Source organism: Dendrobates tinctorius, unplaced genomic scaffold (genome assembly GCF_039654945.1).
Source record: "Dendrobates tinctorius isolate UK_male_01 unplaced genomic scaffold, ASM3965494v1 ptg000258l, whole genome shotgun sequence".
Taxonomy (NCBI): domain Eukaryota; kingdom Metazoa; phylum Chordata; class Amphibia; order Anura; family Dendrobatidae; genus Dendrobates; species Dendrobates tinctorius.
In genome coordinates, this window is record NW_027361925.1 from 4,215,994 (window position 1) to 4,236,349 (window position 20,356).

Below are 20,356 nucleotides of genomic sequence, written 5' to 3' on the forward strand. Positions count from 1 at the left end.
AGCATGTAGTATGTATGTAGCATGCATGTAGTATGTATGTAGTATATATGTGGTATGTATGTAGCATGTAGTATGTATGTAGCATGCATGTAGTATGTATGTAGCATGTATGTAGTATGTATGTAGTATATATGTGGTATGTATGTAGCATGTAGTATGTAGCATGCATGTAGTATGTATGTAGTATGTATGTAGCATGTAGTATGTATGTAGCATGCATGTAGTATGTATGTAGCATGCATGCAGTATGTATGTATTGGTTGTGTAGGTGGGATCGGCGGCAGCGCTCACTTGCTCTTGCCGGACTTGCTGCTCTCGGTCTTCTTGGGCAGCAGCACGGCCTGGATGTTGGGCAGGACGCCCCCCTGGGCGATGGTCACCCCACCCAGCAGCCTGTTCAGCTCCTCGTCATTGCGCACGGCCAGCTGCAGGTGTCGGGGGATGATGCGGGTCTTCTTGTTGTCTCGGGCGGCATTACCTGCCAATTCCAGGATCTCAGCGGTCAGATACTCCAGCACAGCGGCCAGATAGACCGGAGCGCCGGCGCCCACCCTCTCGGCGTAGTTGCCCTTGCGGAGAAGCCTGTGCACACGGCCAACCGGGAACTGCAGTCCTGCCCGGGATGAGCGGGTCTTGGCTTTAGCACGGACCTTCCCTCCTTGTTTGCCGCGTCCAGACATGGTGGTGATCGCTGATAAGAAGAAGAAACAGAAAAAAAAAAATCTGGGTGATATATATCACCCAGCTTTAGCTCAGCGTTCAATACCATTGATCCGAATTTACTTCATAAGAAAATGGTAGCTCTTGGAGTCCCTCTCAACTTATGCTTGTGGATTTATAACTTCCTGACAGCCAGGATACAGAGTGTAAAAGTTGGACCATTCACTTCGGACACCTTGGTCACAAACATCGGGGCACCTCAGGGGTGTGTTTTGTCCCCGTTACTGTTTTCTCTCTATACGAATGATTGCATCTCTTCAGCAGACTCAGTAAAAATCTTGAAATTTGCCGATGATATGACACTGATTGGTCTCATCAGGGGAAATGCTGAAGACTTGTATCGGAGTGAGGTGGAAAGAATATGTGACTGGTGTAAAGCCAATAATCTTGTACTCAACACTAAAAAAACTGCTGAGATGGTTGTGGATTTTAGGAAAGATCAACATGAGATACTTCCAATCTACATCCATGACGAAGTGGTTCTTAGGGTCACAGAGACCAAATTCCTTGGTGTTATCATCTCTCATGATCTTAAATGGGGGAAAAACGTGGATGCTGTTATAAGAAAAGCACAACAAAGGATGTTCTTCCTGCGTCAGCTGAAAAGATATGGTTTGTCTAAGAATCTGCTGATCTTATTCTTTAATGCTGTCATCAGATCTGTGATTTGTTCCTCTCTGATAGTCTGGTATGGGGGAGCCACTGCGCATGACAAACTCCGCTTACAAAGGACTTTCAGAACAGCAGAGAGAATTATAGGCTCCCCCCTGCCTAAAATCCAGGATCTTTATGATAAGAGTATTCGATCCCACGCATTGAAAATCTCATCCGATCCCTCTCACCCGGGACACTCCTCATTCCAACTACTCCCTTCAGGACGTCGCTTCAGAGTCCCCAAATGCAGTACCAACCGCCATATGAACAGCTTCTATCCACTCTCTGTTCAACAATTAAATCGTCATGTGTAGACTATATACTGTATCTGTCTTGTTAGATGTTACTTGTTGTATCTGTTGTTATATATTACGTTGCCTCTTTGCCACAAAGAATTCCTTGTATATATGTAATATGTACTTGGCGATAATAATAAATTTGATTTGATTTGATGTAGCATGCATGTAGTATATATGTAGTATGTATGTAGTATGTATGTAGCATGTAGTATGTATGATGCATATATGTAGTATGTAGTATGTAGCATGTATGATGCATATATGTAGTATGTATGTAGTATGTATGTAGCATGTAGTATGTATGTAGTATGTATGTAGCATGTATGTAGCATGCATGTAGCATGTAGCATGTATGTAGCATGCATGTAGTATGTATGTAGCATGTATGTAGCATGCATGTAGTATATATGTAGTATATATGTACTATGTATGTAGCATGTAGTATGTATGTAGCATGCATGTAGTATGTATGTAGTATTTTTTTTTTTTACATTTAACACATTAGCCGGATGATGGGACTACTACTGTCCCATCATTGGCTAATGTGTCAATCACTGACATGGTAGCAGGCATCGCCCGATGGGACTTGTAGTCCCATCGGACGATGCCTGCACAGACCCCCGGACATCAGCACAGCCCCCCGGCAGGCCGGCACAGCCCCCCGGCAGGCCGGTACAGACCCCCACAGGGTGCACAGACCCCGGGCAGTCCGCACAGCCCACCGGCAGGCCGGCACAGACCCCCGGCAGGCCGGCAGAGACCCCCGGCAGGCCCGTACAGACCCCCGAGAGGCTGTACAAGGGCAGGAAAGGGTTTTTCCAATTCCGATACCGGAAGTCTCATAGACTTGAATGGGACTTCCGATATCGGCATCGGCGATACCGATACTTTTTTTAAAGATCGGCCGATCCATTCCGATCCGATATTTTGAAGTATCAGACGGTATCGCTCAACTCTACTCAGGACAAATTGTGCAATAACTTTTGGGGTCCTTTTACCCTTGGGAAAATAAAAATTGAGGGTATATGTTATAATGTAAACTTCTGTGAAGCCCTTGGGGTTCAAAGTGCTCACCACATATCTAGACAAGTTCCTTGGGGGGTCTAGTTTCCAAAATGGGGTCACTTGTGGGGGGTTTCCACTGTTTAGGCACATCAGGAGCTCTCCAAATGTGACATGGCATCGGATCTGAATTCCAGCCAATTTTGCATTGAAAAAGTCAAACGGCGCTCCTTCCATTCTGAGCTCTGCCATGCGCCCAAACAGTGGTTCCCCCCCACATATCAGGTATCAGCGTACTCAGGACAAATTGCACAATACATTTTCCAGTCTAATTTCTCCTGTTACCCTTGGTAAAATAAAAAATTGAACCTGAAGTAATTTTTTTTGTGAAAAAAAGTTAAATGTTCATTTATTTTAAGCATTCAAAAAATTCCTGTGAAGCTCCTGAAGAGCTAATAAACTTCTTGAATGTGGTTTTGAGCACCTTAAGGGGTGCAGTTTTTAGAATGGTGTCACTTTTGGGTATTTTCTATCATATAGACCCCTCAAAGTGACTTCAAATGTGATGTGGTCCCTAAAAATAAAATGGTGTTGTAACTTCCTAACAAAAAAAAAAAATTGTTTCCAAAATTGTGATGATGTAAAGTAAACATGTGGGAAATGTTATTTATTAACTATTTTGTGTCACATAACTCTCTGGTTTAAGGGCATAAAAATTCAAAATTTTCACCATATTTCCGTTTTTTTCATAAATAAACGCAAGTTATAGTGAAGAAATTTTACCACTAAAGTGAAGTAAAATATGTCACAAGAAAACTTTCTCAGAATCGCCTAGATCCGTTGAAGCGTTCCTGAGTTATTACCTCATAAAGGGACAGTGGTCAGAATTGTAAAAATTGGCCTGGGAGTTAAGGTGCAAACCACCCTTGGTAGTAAAGAGATTAAAACAAAATAAATAACATTCCGGACATTATTTTATATATGTTCAATAGGAAACAGACCTGTCAGGAACACCGCACTGCACTTGCTCACTGTGCCAGTGCGGGTGTCCTGAGTACAAAGACAGTACTCACAGATACCTGTGGGGCAGGGCAGCAGCAGTGACGATGCGTGCTTCAGAGTATCAGGACCTGAAGCACATGACTGCTGGGGGCGTGGCCTAAGCTCCACAGATCTAGGAGCTGCAGGGAAACTCCTAGAAAGGTAACTACGGGGCAATGTTACCAAGGGGCATAGACAGAGACAGAAACCAGACGAAGCCAGGGTCAAAGCACCAGATAGCAATACAGTACCACGGGGTTTAGACAGAAAGGATAGTCAGGACGTAGCAATAGGTCAGAAAACCAGAACGGGCAATAGACAGTACAATAGGGACAAACTGTAATGGAGTAACGATAGCCAAGCCAGGAGGTCAGAACCGGAGAAGACAGTAGTACCAAAGCGAGAGACGGAGTACAGAGTGAGGGAACAGGCCGGGTCATACACGGGAATCAAACAAGCAACGCAGAATACACGCACACCAGGGGTCAGACACACCAGAACAACAGTATAGCTGACAGAGAACCCTGGTAAAGAGTGAGTATAAATACCCCTCCCAGATCCAGAAAGAGGCCACGAACACTTAACCCTGTGAGTGCAGGGCAAGAACCCTGTTCAAACCATGACAAGACCATTATATTAGGATCCTGAAGTAATCTAATAATATAATCTAGAATGATATTATTTAATTAGAATTATTTTCCCTTTGATAGGTTTCTTTTTTTGACTATTACATCATATATCTCATCTTGTTTGAAAATATGAAGATAAATTTCCTGGATTCTAGGTCCTAGAATCAATAGGGGATATTTTTGTTTATTATTCAATAATATAATCTTCTTGTATAGGTGTGTAGGATTATCCGTGTATGTATACCCTGTATATAACTTTTTCTGTATTTAACACTGTGTAATTTTGTGCTATATTACGAGTCGATCAGATGTTGTTTAATTATCACTGATGATTCTCTGATGTCACTTCCAGGAAATCCATTATATGTTGAGATTGTAGGAGGCAGAGTGTCTGGAGCTGCAGACGTAGCCAGGAGATTAGCAGGGTGGTTTGATAATCACGGAGGGTGCAAATCTAGCCACGTGGAGAAAAGAGGGAAAGATTTCCTTGACACATCCATCCTGATAAAATGGTAACATTTATTAATTCAAATTAAAAAAATATAATAATAATAAATATCTTTATATAGCGCTAACATATTCCGCAGCACTTTACACACATTATCATCACTGTCCCCGATGGGGCTCACAATCTAAATTCCCTATCAGTATGTGTTTTGGAATGTGGGAGGAGACCAGAGTACCCAGAGGAAACCCACACAAACACAGGGAGAACATACAAACTCTTTGCAGATGTTGTCATGGGTGGGATTTGAACCCAGGACTCCAGCGCTTCAAGGCTGCAGGGCTATCCACTAAGCCACCGTGCCACCCTATAAAATATAAAAGAAAACTTGACTCATTTCTGGCACAGTAAAATCCCCGTAGTCACAGGATAGTGAACAGAAAATAAACATGGACATACAGTTGTGCTCAAAAGTTTACATACCCCAGCAAAATTTTTGAATGATAACACCACAACTTTTTCTCCACTCATGGTTAGTGGTTTGGTGAAGCCATTTATTGTCAAACTACAGTGTTTTCTCTTTTTAAATCATAATGACAACCCAAAACATCCAAATGACCCTGATCAAAAGTTTACATAGCCCATTTCTTAATACCAAGTATTGCCCCCTCTAACATCAATGACAGCTCGAAGTCTTTTGCGGTAGTTGTGGATGAGGTTCTTTATTTTCTCAGATGGTAAAGCTGCCCACTCTTATTGGCAAAAAGCCGCTAGTTCCTGTAAATTCCTGGGCTGTCTAGCTGCGCGCATGATATCTCCCCAGAGTGGTTCAATGATATTGAGGTCAGGAGACTGAGATGGCCACTCCAGAACCTTCACTTTGTTCTGCTGTAGCCAATGACAGGTCGACTTGGCCTTATGTTTTGGATCGTTGTCATGTTGGAACATTCAAGTACGTCCCATGCGCAGCTCCGGGCTGATGAGTGCAAATTTGCCTCCAGTATTTGCTGATAACGTGCTGCATTCATCTTTCCTGCTTTCATCGGCATGCGAGAACAATTGCAGCACGCTGCAATTGGCACCGAGGCTCTTCCGAGTCTCAGCTCACTCGCACCCATATTAGTCTATGGGAACTCTGCTTTAGAGAAGCTCATGGTGGGATCACAACACCCCCAAAAAGTATCTAGAGAAGGAGATGATCCCCCATGGCTTGCACCTTAAAAAAATGCCTACTTACATTTTCTCAGATGAATATTTGTCCAAATAGAACTCCATTTTGTCTCTTTGCTCCTTTTTAAACTCATGGAGCTAATCATAACATGCAAGGAAGCAAGGTTACAAACTCTTAAATCAGATATTGATAAGACCTATGGCAGACTATGAATAGGAAAATGAAGTGACATCACAAGAAGATGGCATTACCAATGTCTTGATCCTTACACCGACCATACTCTCATCTACCCAAATTAAAGTTCTGGCTAAGGGTCTCAATTGTGTCTCCAGTACCAACTTCAACTTATTTCAAACTATCAGAGACGTTAATATGTTCACTTGGCTCATCACGGTGAAAAATAATTTTTTCCAGGACGACCAAACAACCACATCTGCACGCAGTTCAATACCAGAGCCCCTTAAAATCTCCAATTTTACTTCAAAAGAACATGTGGCTTTTCTAACATTGCAGTCCCTTCAGGATCCTCTCAGTTGTTAATCCTAAATTAATGATAAGGACATTAGGGTCATTCCAAACAATTCCACCTATTATACCCTACAGTCTAGGGTAGCTTGTCTGGACTTATTTCAATCTCTAGTGGAGCATGATCTAAAAAAATTGCACCAAAGTACTGTTTTGTCTAAAATGTATAGCAATACCAGTAGGGTGGAATATCAAGCTGTATTTGCAAGCTAATCTAAATCGTTGGATAAAGGTGGTTGTGTCATTGTCCTTGACATCTCACTTTACATACATTCAGTCAATAACATTCTTGTTGACCCTTCCACTTATAAATCCTTGGTAGCTGTCCATACACTCACTTTTAAATGTATTTTATCCAATCTATTAAAAGAAAGTATACATCTTGGTGTCATTACATCCAAGCTCAATAGCGGGTTATTACTAGACCACCTGATACTTCCTATTTTCCATGGGCTCCCCAAAACTCATAAAGGCATTTTTCCTCCCACTCTATGCCCCATAATTTTGGGTATAGGTGGTCTTAATGAGAATTTAAGCTAGTGGCTTGATGAACACCTTCAGCCCTTAATTGGTAGGACCTCGGGTTATCTTACAGACACTACTACAGTTCTTCCAACTTTTGCCACTTTTGAATGGCATGAAAATTTGTCTTTTGTAACCAGTGACATCATTAACCACTACTCTACCATACCCCATCCTTTGGCCCTTATTGCCATCAAACACCATTTGAATATGTACAGTGCATACACTGTCCCTTTATAATCATTCATTTTAGTCATTTACTCGGGTTATAGCCATTCTATTGTTAAACAGGCTTTCACCAAAGTGTCACGATATTCCAGGGTGTCAATACTATCCAAGAAGTCATCTACTGAGTGTAGCTACCAATCCAGTCACATTTTCTACAGCCTTCACCCCATAATTTCATGATATTAGGATGATTGTACTCAAATATTTGCCCATTATGAACCAGGATAACACATTACTATCTATTTTAACTAATGGTTGCAGAGTTGTAGCCACAAGAGGTCTTACTTTGGGTAACATTATATCCCAGCATGTTCATATTATCTTTCTCCTTCAAACTGGTTAACTGTCAAGGGCTTTATAAATGTGCTGGGTCCAAGTGTAATGTATGTCGGTATGCCCTCGATAACACAACCATTCACCATTCCTCCCAATTTTCCATACACCATCGGTTCTTTCATAAATTGTGGCACTAAATACATTGTCTATTGTATTACTTGCGTGACATGTAAAGTTTATTATGTAGGACAAAGCATCAGGAAAGTGAAACTGAGAATTATTGCAGAGCACATATCTACAGTAACATTAACAACAAAAACAATGCATATTCTGGGGCTTGCAAACATTTTGTCTCTTCACAACAGTGATTTGTCCCATTTTGCTTTTTTGGGGTGGAAAGGGTGTCATGTACCAAATGTGGCAGTAATTGGAAAAGAGAACTTGCTCTCAGAGAAGCATATTGGATCTTACGGCCGTATGTTTCAGTCTCACCTGTTTACATTTATAATTAATCACTTAGTTTCCAGGATTGGTCAATGTTCCCTATATAAGTCCATGTTTATTTTCTGTTCACTATCCTATGACTAAGGGCGCTTTTCTGTGCCAGAAATGCATCAGGTTTCTTTTATGGTTTATTTGAATTAATAAACATTACCATTTTATCAGGATGGGAGTGCCAAGTGCCCTCTTTTCTCCATGTTGTGACTGTGTTTGTATTACTTCCCTGCTATGTAAAGCTTGGGAGAATCGGAAACTTTAAGATTCTGAGTAAAAAAATAAGATTTACGATACATGTGAGAGCTGGGAGATCTTCCTTGCATAAACATGTTATTATCAACTTATATTTGGTGGTCCCTTCTATTAATAAAAGATAGTCCAAAGGGAATGACTCTTTTAAGAAGTTAAAACATAATTCAATCTCGATGTGAGCTCTATATAAAGCTATGTATGCTGGAACCCCAGGCTAGCTCCCGACATGCTCTTGGTATATTCTGTGGGTGCCAGATTATCTATAACTGGCAACATATTTCTTATTATAGTATGCTTGATGCATTAACATATTTGACTTCACATAATAACTAAATAGTAGCTGTAATATCTTCTTTATTGTCATTTTGCAGCATAGTAACTTCATTACACAAGTTAAAATAAAAGAATTACAATCAATATATTAGTGTACAAGTCAGTAACTGTAAAACAAACCAAAAGACCTAGTGCGTTAAGTGCAATACTGAACATTACAACATCAAACATCACAAAAAGTGTAATGATGTTTGGTCACAATGAAGTGTGTCTAACATGATAAAGTGGAAACTTGAAATGCCATGAAGTACAAATTAATTTAATAGTCTGGTAAGTCATTGGAGTGAGTACACTTATTTTAAGGGTATCTGTTGACTCCTTGCGTGGCTCTCAATATGCGACATCTCATCGACTTGGCATAGATGTGATTGCATACGGATGTGGCGATCTAGAGAAGAGAAAGAAAATGAGACTCTTTTTCTAACATGTTCTCTTATGCTGTTCTCTTCTGTTTTTGATTCACCCTCCACCCCTCACCAGTTCCTTATGTCCCTCTCTTTCGTTCCACCACAGAAAATGAACAAGATACCACACCATGACATGTTTTCCAGAATTTGTGAACTTTTATATCCATTATCTGCCTGTCATGATCCAGGATGGGGTTTTGTCTTTGGCCCGTCCTGGTCAGACAGGGGTTAATTGTTTCTGCCTCTCTCTGGCAGAGGGCGGCTATTTAGTGGCCAATCGACCTAGGTCCGGTGTCATTTATACTCCTGCCCTCGGCTGAGTTAGTTGACCTCTTGCGTACGTGTGCCTTGTGCCTGTTAACTTGTTGCTTGTTTGGTTTTGATCCGGTTCCATCCCTGTTACGAGTTCTGCCTGTCCCTCTTGTACTCTGTGTATGACTCTTTGCCTGTGACTTGACTATTCTCTGCTTGTCCCTCTGTTACCGCGCCACCCTCTCCGTGTATGACCTCTGCTTGTCTGACCTGCGTTTCCCTCTCCTCTACTACAGTATCCCTGCAGTAAGTATATTACATCATCTGCAGCAGTAGGACGCTAAGCCCCGCCCCCTGCAGTCACATGATCGTAGGTCCTTGTACTCCTTACTACTTTCAGTGTCGCAGGTCCTGTCTGCTTGAACTTTCACTGCAGTATCGGACCCCGGGCCCTCCCGTAGTGTGGGTAAGTCACCCTCCTCAGCCGTGGCGGTTCGCTGGCGCTGACAGGATCCTGACACTGCCCCATTTTATCCAACTCCTTGTAGAGTATCATCATTCTCTATGGCAAAGAACTGAGCATTGGACCCTTATATAATACTAACTATTGATCCCATTCTATGCCCATGTGGTGAGCATCTTTATTGGTACATTTTTAATTGCACTCCATTTTTTGATGACATTGTGTCTATGAATTCGCTCTGACTCTGGGGCCATTTTATTGAAGTAATGTATTAGAACAGTGATGGCGAACCTTTTAGAGACTGAGTGCCCAAACTGCAACCCAAAATCCACTTATTTATCACAAAAGTGCCACCACAGCTATTTTGTCACGTGGACCCGTCCTGTGTGACGCAACCAGCAGGCCGGTAACTAGAACAACAGTTTGCGGCACGTGATACTGTCCTGTGTGACACGGCTCGCAGGCCGGTAACTAAAACAACAAGACAAGGGGTAGGGAAACAGTTACAACGGTGGGCTCTGCGATAGGGAAAGGGGACGTGGAGACATCCTGCACTCCCCTGAGTCAGTGTCCCTAACGCGCCTAACTTCCCTATGCCCGGTTCCGCATCGGGCGCTGATCATGAACCTGTCACCCTAGCACACCCTACACCTATCCCTTGCTAGGGAGCTGGGTGGCGCAGGCACTGGCCCCACCGCTGTACTAATAAACACTAAGGAAAAACACAAACAGGGAAACACAACTTAGCTTTACTCTGTTGCACTTGCTCCTGGCAACAGAGTCTACCACCAGCATGCAGCTCTCCTGAATCACTGCCACCAAGCTCTGTCAGAGCTACAAGGAAATCAGCTATGACTTCTTCAACACCAGGGCTAAGACAGTGCTGCAAGGAATGCTCTCCAGCTCCTTCCTCCACCAAGGATAGTTGAAATGAACACTATCACCAACACTGATTGCAACACCTGTCACTCTTTTATAGCAGAGCCAGCAATCACACCTGCATAGTAATCATGTGCACTTAACTAAAGAAACTAGAGTGCAATGATGCTCACCACCACTGGGGGCAAACTTAGAACAAACGACACCATAGTGCAATAATCCTAATGGCCACCGGGGGCAAAAACCAAACTTAAGCACAGCTTAGGAAAAAAAAGGTTACCTGTGCTTTTTATCAGTCCTGATCCAGCATGGATCATGACACATTTAACCTGAATACTGAGGTTTTAGTTTAGAAAAAAAATAACTACTACAGAGTGCAGGCGGAGTAGCAGAAAATAGACAGGGGCAGCAGAGAGCAGGTGGGGCAGAAGAGCAGGCAGGGGCAACATAGTGCAGCCACAGACAGAATCAAATGTACCAGACTGCAGATATAAAGGAATATGCTCTCCAATCATGGTATATAACCCATCATCCTGGTATATGCACCACATTCCTGGTAAATGTCCCTCCATCCTGGTATATGTCCCTCATCCTGGCATATGGTCTCCCAATTTTGTTTATGTCCCCATTCTGGTATATATGCTCCCCCATTCAGGTATATTCTCACCCATCCAGGTATATAATCCTCCATCCTGGTATATATCCTTCCATCCTGATATATGCCCCCTTCTTGGCATATGGTCCCCATATCTGTATATGTCCCCATCCTGGTATATGCTTTACCATCCTGGTATATGGTTCTCATATTTGTATATGTCCCTATCCTGGTATATGCTTCCCCATCCTGGTATATGTCCCCATCCTGGTATATGCTCCCTCATCTTGGTATATGCTCCCCCACCCTGGTATATGCCCCCCATCCTTGTATAAGTTGCCCCTTCCTTGTATATGTCCCCATCCTGGTGTATGCTCCCCAATCCTGATATATGCTCCCTCATCCTGGAATATGCTCCACTGTTGTGAATTCTCTTGCTCGGAGTTCTGAGCCGAAACTCCCTCTGGTGGCTGCTGAGAGTAGTGGAGCTGGCCAGGTGGATGGAGATTCCCCACCTGAAGATGATAATTGGAAACCTGGGATTACTGGCTGGAAGCATATAATTGAGCTGGCTGCTCTTGGAGGTTGCTGGTGATTGCCTCAGTGTGCATTTGGAGCTCTTTTGTCCCCTGCCTGATCTGCATAGTTCAGCTATGTGATTCTTTTGCTAATCCTTTGCATCTAATCTGGTTGTGTCTTTTTTTGCTTTCTGTTTTGCTGCTAGGGTTCAGCATGCTCCCTGCTGGGGGCAACGTTGGGTCCTGCTTCATATGTTGCAGCTTGTTCAGTCCCCTGTTATGTTAGTATCTTTTTGCTTTGCTGCCAGTTTATACCAGAGTGCTGATCTAGCAGGGATGAGATCGTGTGATCTCAGGTTTTTTGTATATCAGTAGTGTTGGACTTTTTCAGGGTTTTGTGCATGATTGCAGACAGTATCTTTTCTATCCTGTCCTGTCTAGACAGCTTGGGCTCAGTCTGTTCTCTGCCTGTGTTTGTGTTTCATCTTGTCTCACCAACAATATATGTTTGTGGGCTGTCTATTCCTTTGGGAATCTGCTCCGTGGCATCTTTCTGTCTTTAGGCTTAGTTAGTCCTCTGGCTGTGATGAAGCATCTAGGGCATCGTAGGAACGCTCCACGGCTACTGCTAGTTGTGCAGATAGGATCAGGGGTCTGCAATCTGCTTAGTTACCAACCTCTCTGGTGGCTTAGCCTGTTCCTGCCATCCTCCTCGGTGACTCATTCATAACACTCCCCCATACTGGTATATTGTGGTGCCCCTGAGGGTTTAGTCACCACAGAGGTACTGCACCTCAACCAGAGGTGTAGTATTACACTTTTCAGGTAAGAAGAAGGCATCTGACCTGGCTCTGACACAACACTGCATCCATAATACACTATAGCAGCAGGTGATGTGCTTCATCAGCCCTTCTGGCTAGGAAAGGGTGTTAGAAGGAGGGTGGAGCTGGAGAGGGAGAGTGAGAGAATAGAAGGGAAGTTAGAATCAGTCTTCCCGTAGGGGAAGGAGTGAAGAGATAGAATTGTGCAGCAGACCCCTGGTCTGAGTGACTGCTGGTACGGACTGAAGGAAGCACCCTGAAGGGGAAAGGGATTCCCAGAGGCATGGGTGGAGAGAGTGCTCCCCGTGGGGCTTGTTCCACGTTGACGGACATCAGGTGGGGGAAATCCAGATCGCAGAAGGGTCTCGGCCCCTAGCCTAGTGGAGTGGACAACAGGACTCAGCTAACAAGCCGACAGCTGGTGGCAACTTTAGGGGCCACAGCCAACTACCACAGTTATCTTCTCCAGAAAGGTGGCCAGATAGGATCAAGAAAATGCATTGGGCAGGTTATCTGACAGGATTCGCAGTTGCTGGCCTGGGACACTGATTGTGAGGTGCTGGGAAGGAAGAGAAGTGGAAATCAGCACTGTGAGACAGCCAGAGAAGGCACATACTGACAGGGCGTTCTGGAAAAGTGTTCTCTATCTGCATGGAAGTTGGCTGGATCCCTCACCTGGAGGAAGTGGCATCAAGAGGGCATCTGTACTGCAGACAGAACTGTGAGTAAAGCCTTGGAACTGCATTCAGCTGTGTGTTTTCTGCCTTCCTGCATTACCTACTCAGCACTGCTACATCCCTTGCTTCATACTACATCACCCTCTTCCTTAACATCTTTCCTCTGCCCTGGGACAAAGCTCTGCCTGTGGGGAGCTATACCAACTCTGCTGCACACACCATCAGTCCCAGCAGATCTGCACTGCAGCGCCAGTTGCTTCTGATCAGATACCACAAGTGGCATCACGAACACTCATTACAAAAACTCTTTACTTTCATCCCTATCATTTTATATGTCCCCATCTTTGTATATGCTCCCCCCATCCTGGTATATCCCCCTCTATCCTTGTATATGCTCTGCCATCCTGCCTGCGAGCTGTTGTTCAATACATAGCAAAAAAACAAAACAATAAACACTCACTTTTATACTCCCTCCCCCTCCTCCTTTGTACCACATTTTTCATTTTTTTTTTCAATTTCTCCCCATACCCCATTTTGTACCCTTTATTGATTCTGATTTATTTTGTTTTTATTTTTTTTGTTCACATTCCCCTAACAATTGGCAAGAAGTTCCCTTGTTTATATTCTTTCTTCCTTATACACTTGGTGTCCCCTATCACACTGACACCCTTTATTTATTCATTTAATAACATTGACTTCCAATTGTTATTGACCTATGACATCTTAATCTTATTTGTCCAAGTTTTTTATTTCTTCCACCTGTGATTTTAGGTTTACCCCAACTTTACAAACTTTTGGCAGCTTTTCCTTCACAATTCCTCTCTTTTCTTTTCCTCCTTGGGCATTTGCCCACACTTCATTCCATTCACTTCACTCACACTTAGTATTTTCTTTCCCAATCTTGGTCTTTTCCTTGCACCTCCCACTTATCCCATACTTTAGTCAGTACTGCCCATCTTTACCAGCCTACTGTCATGGTTTGGACAGGGTTCTTGCCCTGCACTCACAGGGTTAAGTGTATATGGCCTCTTTCTGGATCTTGGAGCGGTATTTATACTCACTCTTTACCAGGCATTTCTGTCAGCTATACTTTTGCCCTTGGCTTAGATTTAGTGACCCATGTGTGTTTGTGCCTTGTGCAGTGTGCTTGTGTTAGGTGTCGGGTTCCTGCCGCTGCACAGAAGGAATCCCGAGCTTTGTCTTTGGCGGTTTCCCATTCCTCTCCGGCCGCAGTGGAGCCTGCTCAGCAGACTCATCGATCCCGGCGATCTGCTCACACCAGCATAGTGGGTTTGATTACTTCTGCCACCTCTGGTCCAGCTATAGCAACGCATGCTGGTCAGCAGCGTACAACTCCAGGGACTAAGTCCTCCTTTTGGTCCACTGAGCATGCCTGTGGGACGATCTCTCATTGAAGATCGGAGGTCACATGTTCAGGTCCTTCTCCAGCTCGGATTGGACCATCAGGAGGGTCCCAGAAGGACGCTGCTATAAAAGGTTCGCATAGCTGCCCCGCCATGCGCTATGATAGACATTAGTTCTTATGTTTATAGTGGTGTGTGTGATGATGGATGTATGAGACAGGTGAATGACTCATTAAGAAACCCCTTCCCTATGATACGCGTGGTAGTAGGGTTTAGAGGTTAGAGTCAACACTTAGTACTGGCACTGCCTAGCGCCGCAGTGCAGTCAGCTCTCTCATCCATCAGCGCCAGTGGGCGCCAGTCAACACAGGCATCACAGTACACGCTCAGAGCGGTAAGCTAATGCTTGCTGCACCCTGTGACGTTTAACAGGGCACAGTGTTCCTGAGGGAACTTTCCCTGGCTCCGCAGTAGCAGTTCCATGCGCTAGCGGGTCTAGAGGGGCATGCTTCTCGTGTCTCAGAAGCAGTGTCCTGTGACCTCACGCTAGCACTCCTCTAGCCGTAGCCTGTGAGGTCTAACAGGCCTCGGCATAGGTTTCTGCGGACTCTGTGCAGTAACAGAGCCCATCTCCTATCACACCAGCTCAGTGTTTACCCGCCGGTCTCAAGCGAGCACTTTACTACTCACCGTCCGTTATTGTATAGCAGCAGAATACCATCTCTGCATGCTGGACCCCGGGTTGTGATCGTACCTTTTCATAATTTATATTTGGTGCAATCCACAAGCCCTACCAGCTTGCTTCTCTATTTGATATTGTGGCGTCTGACTCAGTCTGTCCCCGTTTTGCACTTGCCTGCTGATTCGGTACTGTGTGTCTATTATCCTGGTTTCTGACTTCGGTTCCATCTCTGGTTATCCTCCTGTCTGCGCCCCTGGTACTTCTGCTGTCTGTATGGTTGTGACCCTTAGCCTGTCCCTGACATCTCTCCTATCTAGCGCTCATCGGCATTTCTGTTTGTGCTATACCTGCTGGTAGAGTCTTTATTCTCGGGCTAGCATCTCTCTCTGCTCCTGCTCCCTCGGTAGTCACGTGGTGCAGGTCCTGCTAGTGCTCAGTCATGCTGGGACATGCTCCTCTCCCTAGGGACCCCAGTAAGCCCCTGGAGCAGTACGGATTTCTCTGGGTACAGACACTGACTGGATGTCAGTTTTGGATAGCCTGACACCTACCATAACATAACTTTTGCCCTTCTTCCCTGCCGTCCTAGCGCATGCGCCGGACCCATACCCTCCTTCAACCTCCGGAAGTGCTCCCCACGTGACCGCGGTGCGTTCCACTGCGTGTCACGGAGCGTGATTCCGGAAGTCCCATTAGTTATGGTGGGCGGACTCCGGCGGCACGCGCAACAATGGGCGCAATGACATTCGGGCGCTTCGAGTCATCACATCTATCAAAGCACCTTGTTACATAAATAGCCCCTCACCTTAACACCTGCTAAACCCCCTGGAAGAAGCTTATTTACGGCGCTCGTCGGGCACAGGGTCGGAAGCAGCAAGCCACATAGCCGCATTGTCCCACAGCATCACTGCACCCATACCAGGTAACTAAAGTTACGCAATGCCTGTATAGGGGTTTCTCTTATTGTTGGATTACTGGATGTGGATTGATAACAAGTATTGTAATGATTGTAATTTTTTACCAATTGTGCTCTTTTACTTTGCATGGGCAAAAAGAGACTCTTGTCTCATTTTTGGTGCCCATCAGACTTCACATAGTTAATATTGAAACCTTCAATTTCAGTATTCATTTCTGGGATTCTCCCCTTTTTTGCATGCTATAATTTTCAATCCCACTAGCTCACAGTGCATGTGTCTTGCCATTAATTTGCTGTTTTCTCCCCATTTTGGAGGCCTTCCTTCGCTCTGTCTTTTTAATAATTTTTTATATTATGTATTTAATGAAGATTTATGTTTTAAATTTACCTCTCTTCTCTCTCATCACTTCATACTGTTATGGCACCTAGCCTTAACATTTTGCGTATTGTAGGCATATGTAATTTTCCACATACTAGCTGTCTAAATCTATTATATACTTATGCAGCTAAAAGGTACCAAGTGCGGTGACAAGGTAAGATGCCCAAGCAAGCTAGTCGTGGATGAGCTTCTGTTTCAACTCGCTTTGGCATCCTACAGACAACACGTGTCCCAGTCCTGTCATACTGCTGTGTGTGGGGTGCATCACATTTACTTTAGGGTCGCAAGCCTCTTCTGACTCAAGGAATCCCTCTTCTGGAACCAGCGCATCAATCAATCCAGGAGACGCAAGGTTCATAAAAACAAGCAAACTTTTACTTGTTGACTGGCAGTATTTACAGGCAGGTGTAGAGGATTAGGTCCAACGGGTTGTCATCTTTCCCAGAGGTACCAGACACAACTTCAGTCCTGGTTCTTAGTATAGGTGGAACATCCCTTTCACTATCTTCTCTAGCTCTAGGGAATCTTCTTCTTTTCTAGCAGTATATCTGGATTCCATCTAACTCCGCCTCTTAGGCTGTGTGCCCACGTTGAGTTTTTGTAAGCGTTTCCGCAGCGTTTGAGCCGGATCAGACACTGCATGCTCATTAATTTCCGCATTGCTCCGCGTTTTTAGCCATTTCTAATGTTCCCAGAAACCGCGTGGAAAAAACGTGCGGTTTTTGTGAAAAAATTGAGCAAAAAATGTGCAGAAATAAAACGCGCAGTTTCTGGGAAGGAGTCCGGTTTTCTGAGCATTTAAACACACTAACGTGAGCCTTAGAGTTTGAGCACAATTTCTCCTGCAGCGTTGCAGATAGAATGCGCCCCCAGACCCCGACTTCTATCGAGAAGTTCCCAGGCTAGCAAAAAGGGGACTCGCACAGAGGGGTTCTCTGGCAATGCACTGTCCTGAGGATCTAGGCTTGCACTGTCGCTAGCAGCCCCTGACCTGATCCTGATGCTTGTCACTGCTCCCAACTGATTGTCACTTCCTTAACTTGACACTTAAGGTACTGTCACACTTAGCGATGCACCAGTGATATGACGCGGTCAGGATCGCTCATGCATTGCTAAGTGGTCGCTAGTGAGCTGCCAGACAGGCAGATCTCACCAGCGACATCGCTGGGGATGGGGGTCGCTAATTACCTGTCACACTAGGCGATCCTGACGTCCTCCCGCCCGGCTCGTCGCTTGTCTCTCCACAGGAAGCGCCGCAGGAAGCTGACGACGAGAAACAGTCCAGGACGTTCTCGCGCGATCAGCGATAACCAGCGGGGGAGCGGGTCGTAGGTAAGTATCAGACACAGCGATATCGCTAGCAATATCGCTATAACGTCACAAGTTATAGTGATATTGCTAGCGATATCGCTAAGTGTGACAGGCCCTTAACTCTCAGTTCCCCTTCCCAAACTGGGCCGGCCATTACAGTTAACCCTACCTAAGCTAAACTGCAGCCCCAGTGAGTTTTACCCTTTTATAACATACATGAACATCAAATACACTTAACCCTTTAGAGTGTCAGGGAGTAGACCATCAGCTCCACCACCACAATACATTCAAAATTCAGTAGACACCTATCCACTCATTGATTTACACCAAATCAAAAAGGATCAAAATATTTCAATAATTTATCATAATGTAATTGCTTAAAAAGAAAGAAAAAGTAAAATACAGGGATGTACTAGCATAGAGGAAAGCAGCCACATACGGTGTAGAGAACAATATCTCTCTGTGCAATAGACACCACTAGTCGGCAGTAATGCATTAACAAATTGAACAAAAGAACGCAAAAGAACAAAAGAACGCAAAAGAACAAAAGAACGCAAAAATGGAATAAACTGAAGGACCTAATAAATGTATGTACAATATATATCATCAATTGCAATGTGTTCTCGTGGTGTCATATAGTGCTGGTTGCAAGAAGTATAAAGGTAGAATAACCAGGCTCATACCAAATAAAATGAATAATTGCACATGGACCTTTAAAGCATAAATTACAAATAAAGGTTCAAAATTACCTAGAAAAGCACATAAACTACCTGATACAGAAAGCTGAGGGTGCATTAGTATTGATTAGGTGTCTTTTGTACTTAAGGAAATATTGTCCTTGATCCAGCACGTGGCTGTTTTCTTCTCTGCTAATACTTCCCTGTTTTCATTGTATATATTTTGTTATTTTTTAAAAAGCACTTATGTTATAATAAAGTATTGAAATCTTTTAATCCTTTTATTATTTGGTACATTAATTTACAGATAGGTCTTTTATTGTATACTTTTTATATAGTACATCCCTATACATTTTTATAGATGTTCAACCCATTTCTTTAGAATATATTTTTTTAAACTGTGAAGATTTGCCTTGTGAATTTAAAGGAAAGCCGTCAGTAGGATCCTAAGCCGTCTGTATGGGCATAGCAAGCTCAATAAAATGATACCTTGAAATATGTGACATGATCTCTTATTCCAGGGAAATCCACATCTTAATATGTAAATGAGCTTTTAAGATCTCTGGGCCAGATACTGATCTCTCTGAAATTTGCCTCCAGAGCTTATTTTAAAAGAAACAAGGCATTAGCAGTGTGAGACGTGTAATGACTGGCAGTCTCCTCTCCTCACCTAAATGTCTCGCACTGGTTATGCCCCCTTTAATTTAAAATAATCTCTGGAGGCAGATTCTCATGCAGATCAGTGTCCGGCCCACAGCTCATTTACATATCAAGAAACATGTGTATTTCTCTGAAATAAAACATCAGATCACAGATATCAAGGTATAATTTTATTCAGCTTCCCATGACCCACATGCCCATATTGTCGACTTAGTAGGGTTGGTCCTTCTGATTGAGTTTCTTTATTTTCTGATCAAATATCCACAGGACCTGATGCTATTGATATACATCTCCCACCACAAGATCGAGCAACCTACAATGGATATCTGGCAAAGTGTATGCCAGAATGGAACCTTAGGGTATGTTCACACTGCTTATTTGACATCAGTTTAGTTGTGGACATTTTTGCAACTGTACAATTCCTCTGAAACAACCCCATTGAGATTAATATAAACCGGTTTTCAGTTGCAGCAAATCCTGCAGCATATGAATTCAGCTCTAGATACCTGACTGCAGTCTCAATACATGAATTATCACATTTTGAATGCAGTTCTAATGAGGATGTGGAAAAATTCTGTATTACTTTATATTTCCAATTTCTTATTTTATAGTTACCTTGTTTTCAATCCAAGAGTCACTTTCCCAATGCATGATGCAAAAAAAGATAGAAGCAATGCCAAGATGTTCAGTGCAATAAGGCAGCAATATATGTTAAACTCCTTCTCCTGTAAGAACCAAAGAATAAGAATTGGGATTACAGCCTATTACATAGAAAGTATCTTATCTACGGGTGCTTCTTACAAAATTAGAATATCATCAAAATGTTCATTTATTTCAGTTCTTCAATACAAAAAGTGAAACATATATTATATAGTCATTACAGAGGGATCTATTTCAAGTGTTTATTTCTGCTAATGTTGATGATTATGGCTTACAGCCAATCAAAACCCAAAAGTCATTAGCTCAGTAAGTTAGAATATTTTATAACACCAGCTTGAAAAATTATTTTAAAATCCGAAATGTTGGCCTACTGAAATGTATGTTCAGTAAATGTACTCAATGCTTGGTTGGGGCTCTTTTGGCATCAATTACTGCATCAATGCGGCGTGGCATGGAGGTGATCAGCCTGTGGCACTGCTGAGGTGTTATGGAAGCCCAGG

General features: G+C 43.4%; 2 protein-coding genes across 3 annotated transcripts in view; both read right to left on the reverse strand.

Moving 5' to 3' along the window:
* Nucleotides 1–264: 264 nt before the first annotated feature.
* On the reverse strand, nucleotides 265–680 carry LOC141069342 (histone H2A type 1-like). The gene has a single exon (XM_073558817.1). The coding sequence runs from the start codon at nucleotides 678–680 to the stop codon at nucleotides 288–290; it is 393 nt and encodes a 130-aa protein (XP_073414918.1). The 3' UTR covers nucleotides 265–287.
* A 4,164-nt stretch (nucleotides 681–4,844) lies between these two features.
* Nucleotides 4,845–20,356, reverse strand: part of LOC141069330 (uncharacterized) — a 249,740-nt gene continuing 234,228 nt past the window's right edge. For both annotated transcript variants that reach the window (XM_073558802.1, XM_073558801.1), the window contains 2 exons: nucleotides 19,812–19,921; nucleotides 4,845–8,983 (listed from right to left, as the gene is read on the reverse strand). In XM_073558802.1, coding sequence (XP_073414903.1) covers nucleotides 8,941–8,983; nucleotides 19,812–19,921 — 153 coding nt within the window. In that variant the 3' untranslated portion in view covers nucleotides 4,845–8,940. The remainder of the gene's footprint in view (nucleotides 8,984–19,811; nucleotides 19,922–20,356) is intronic.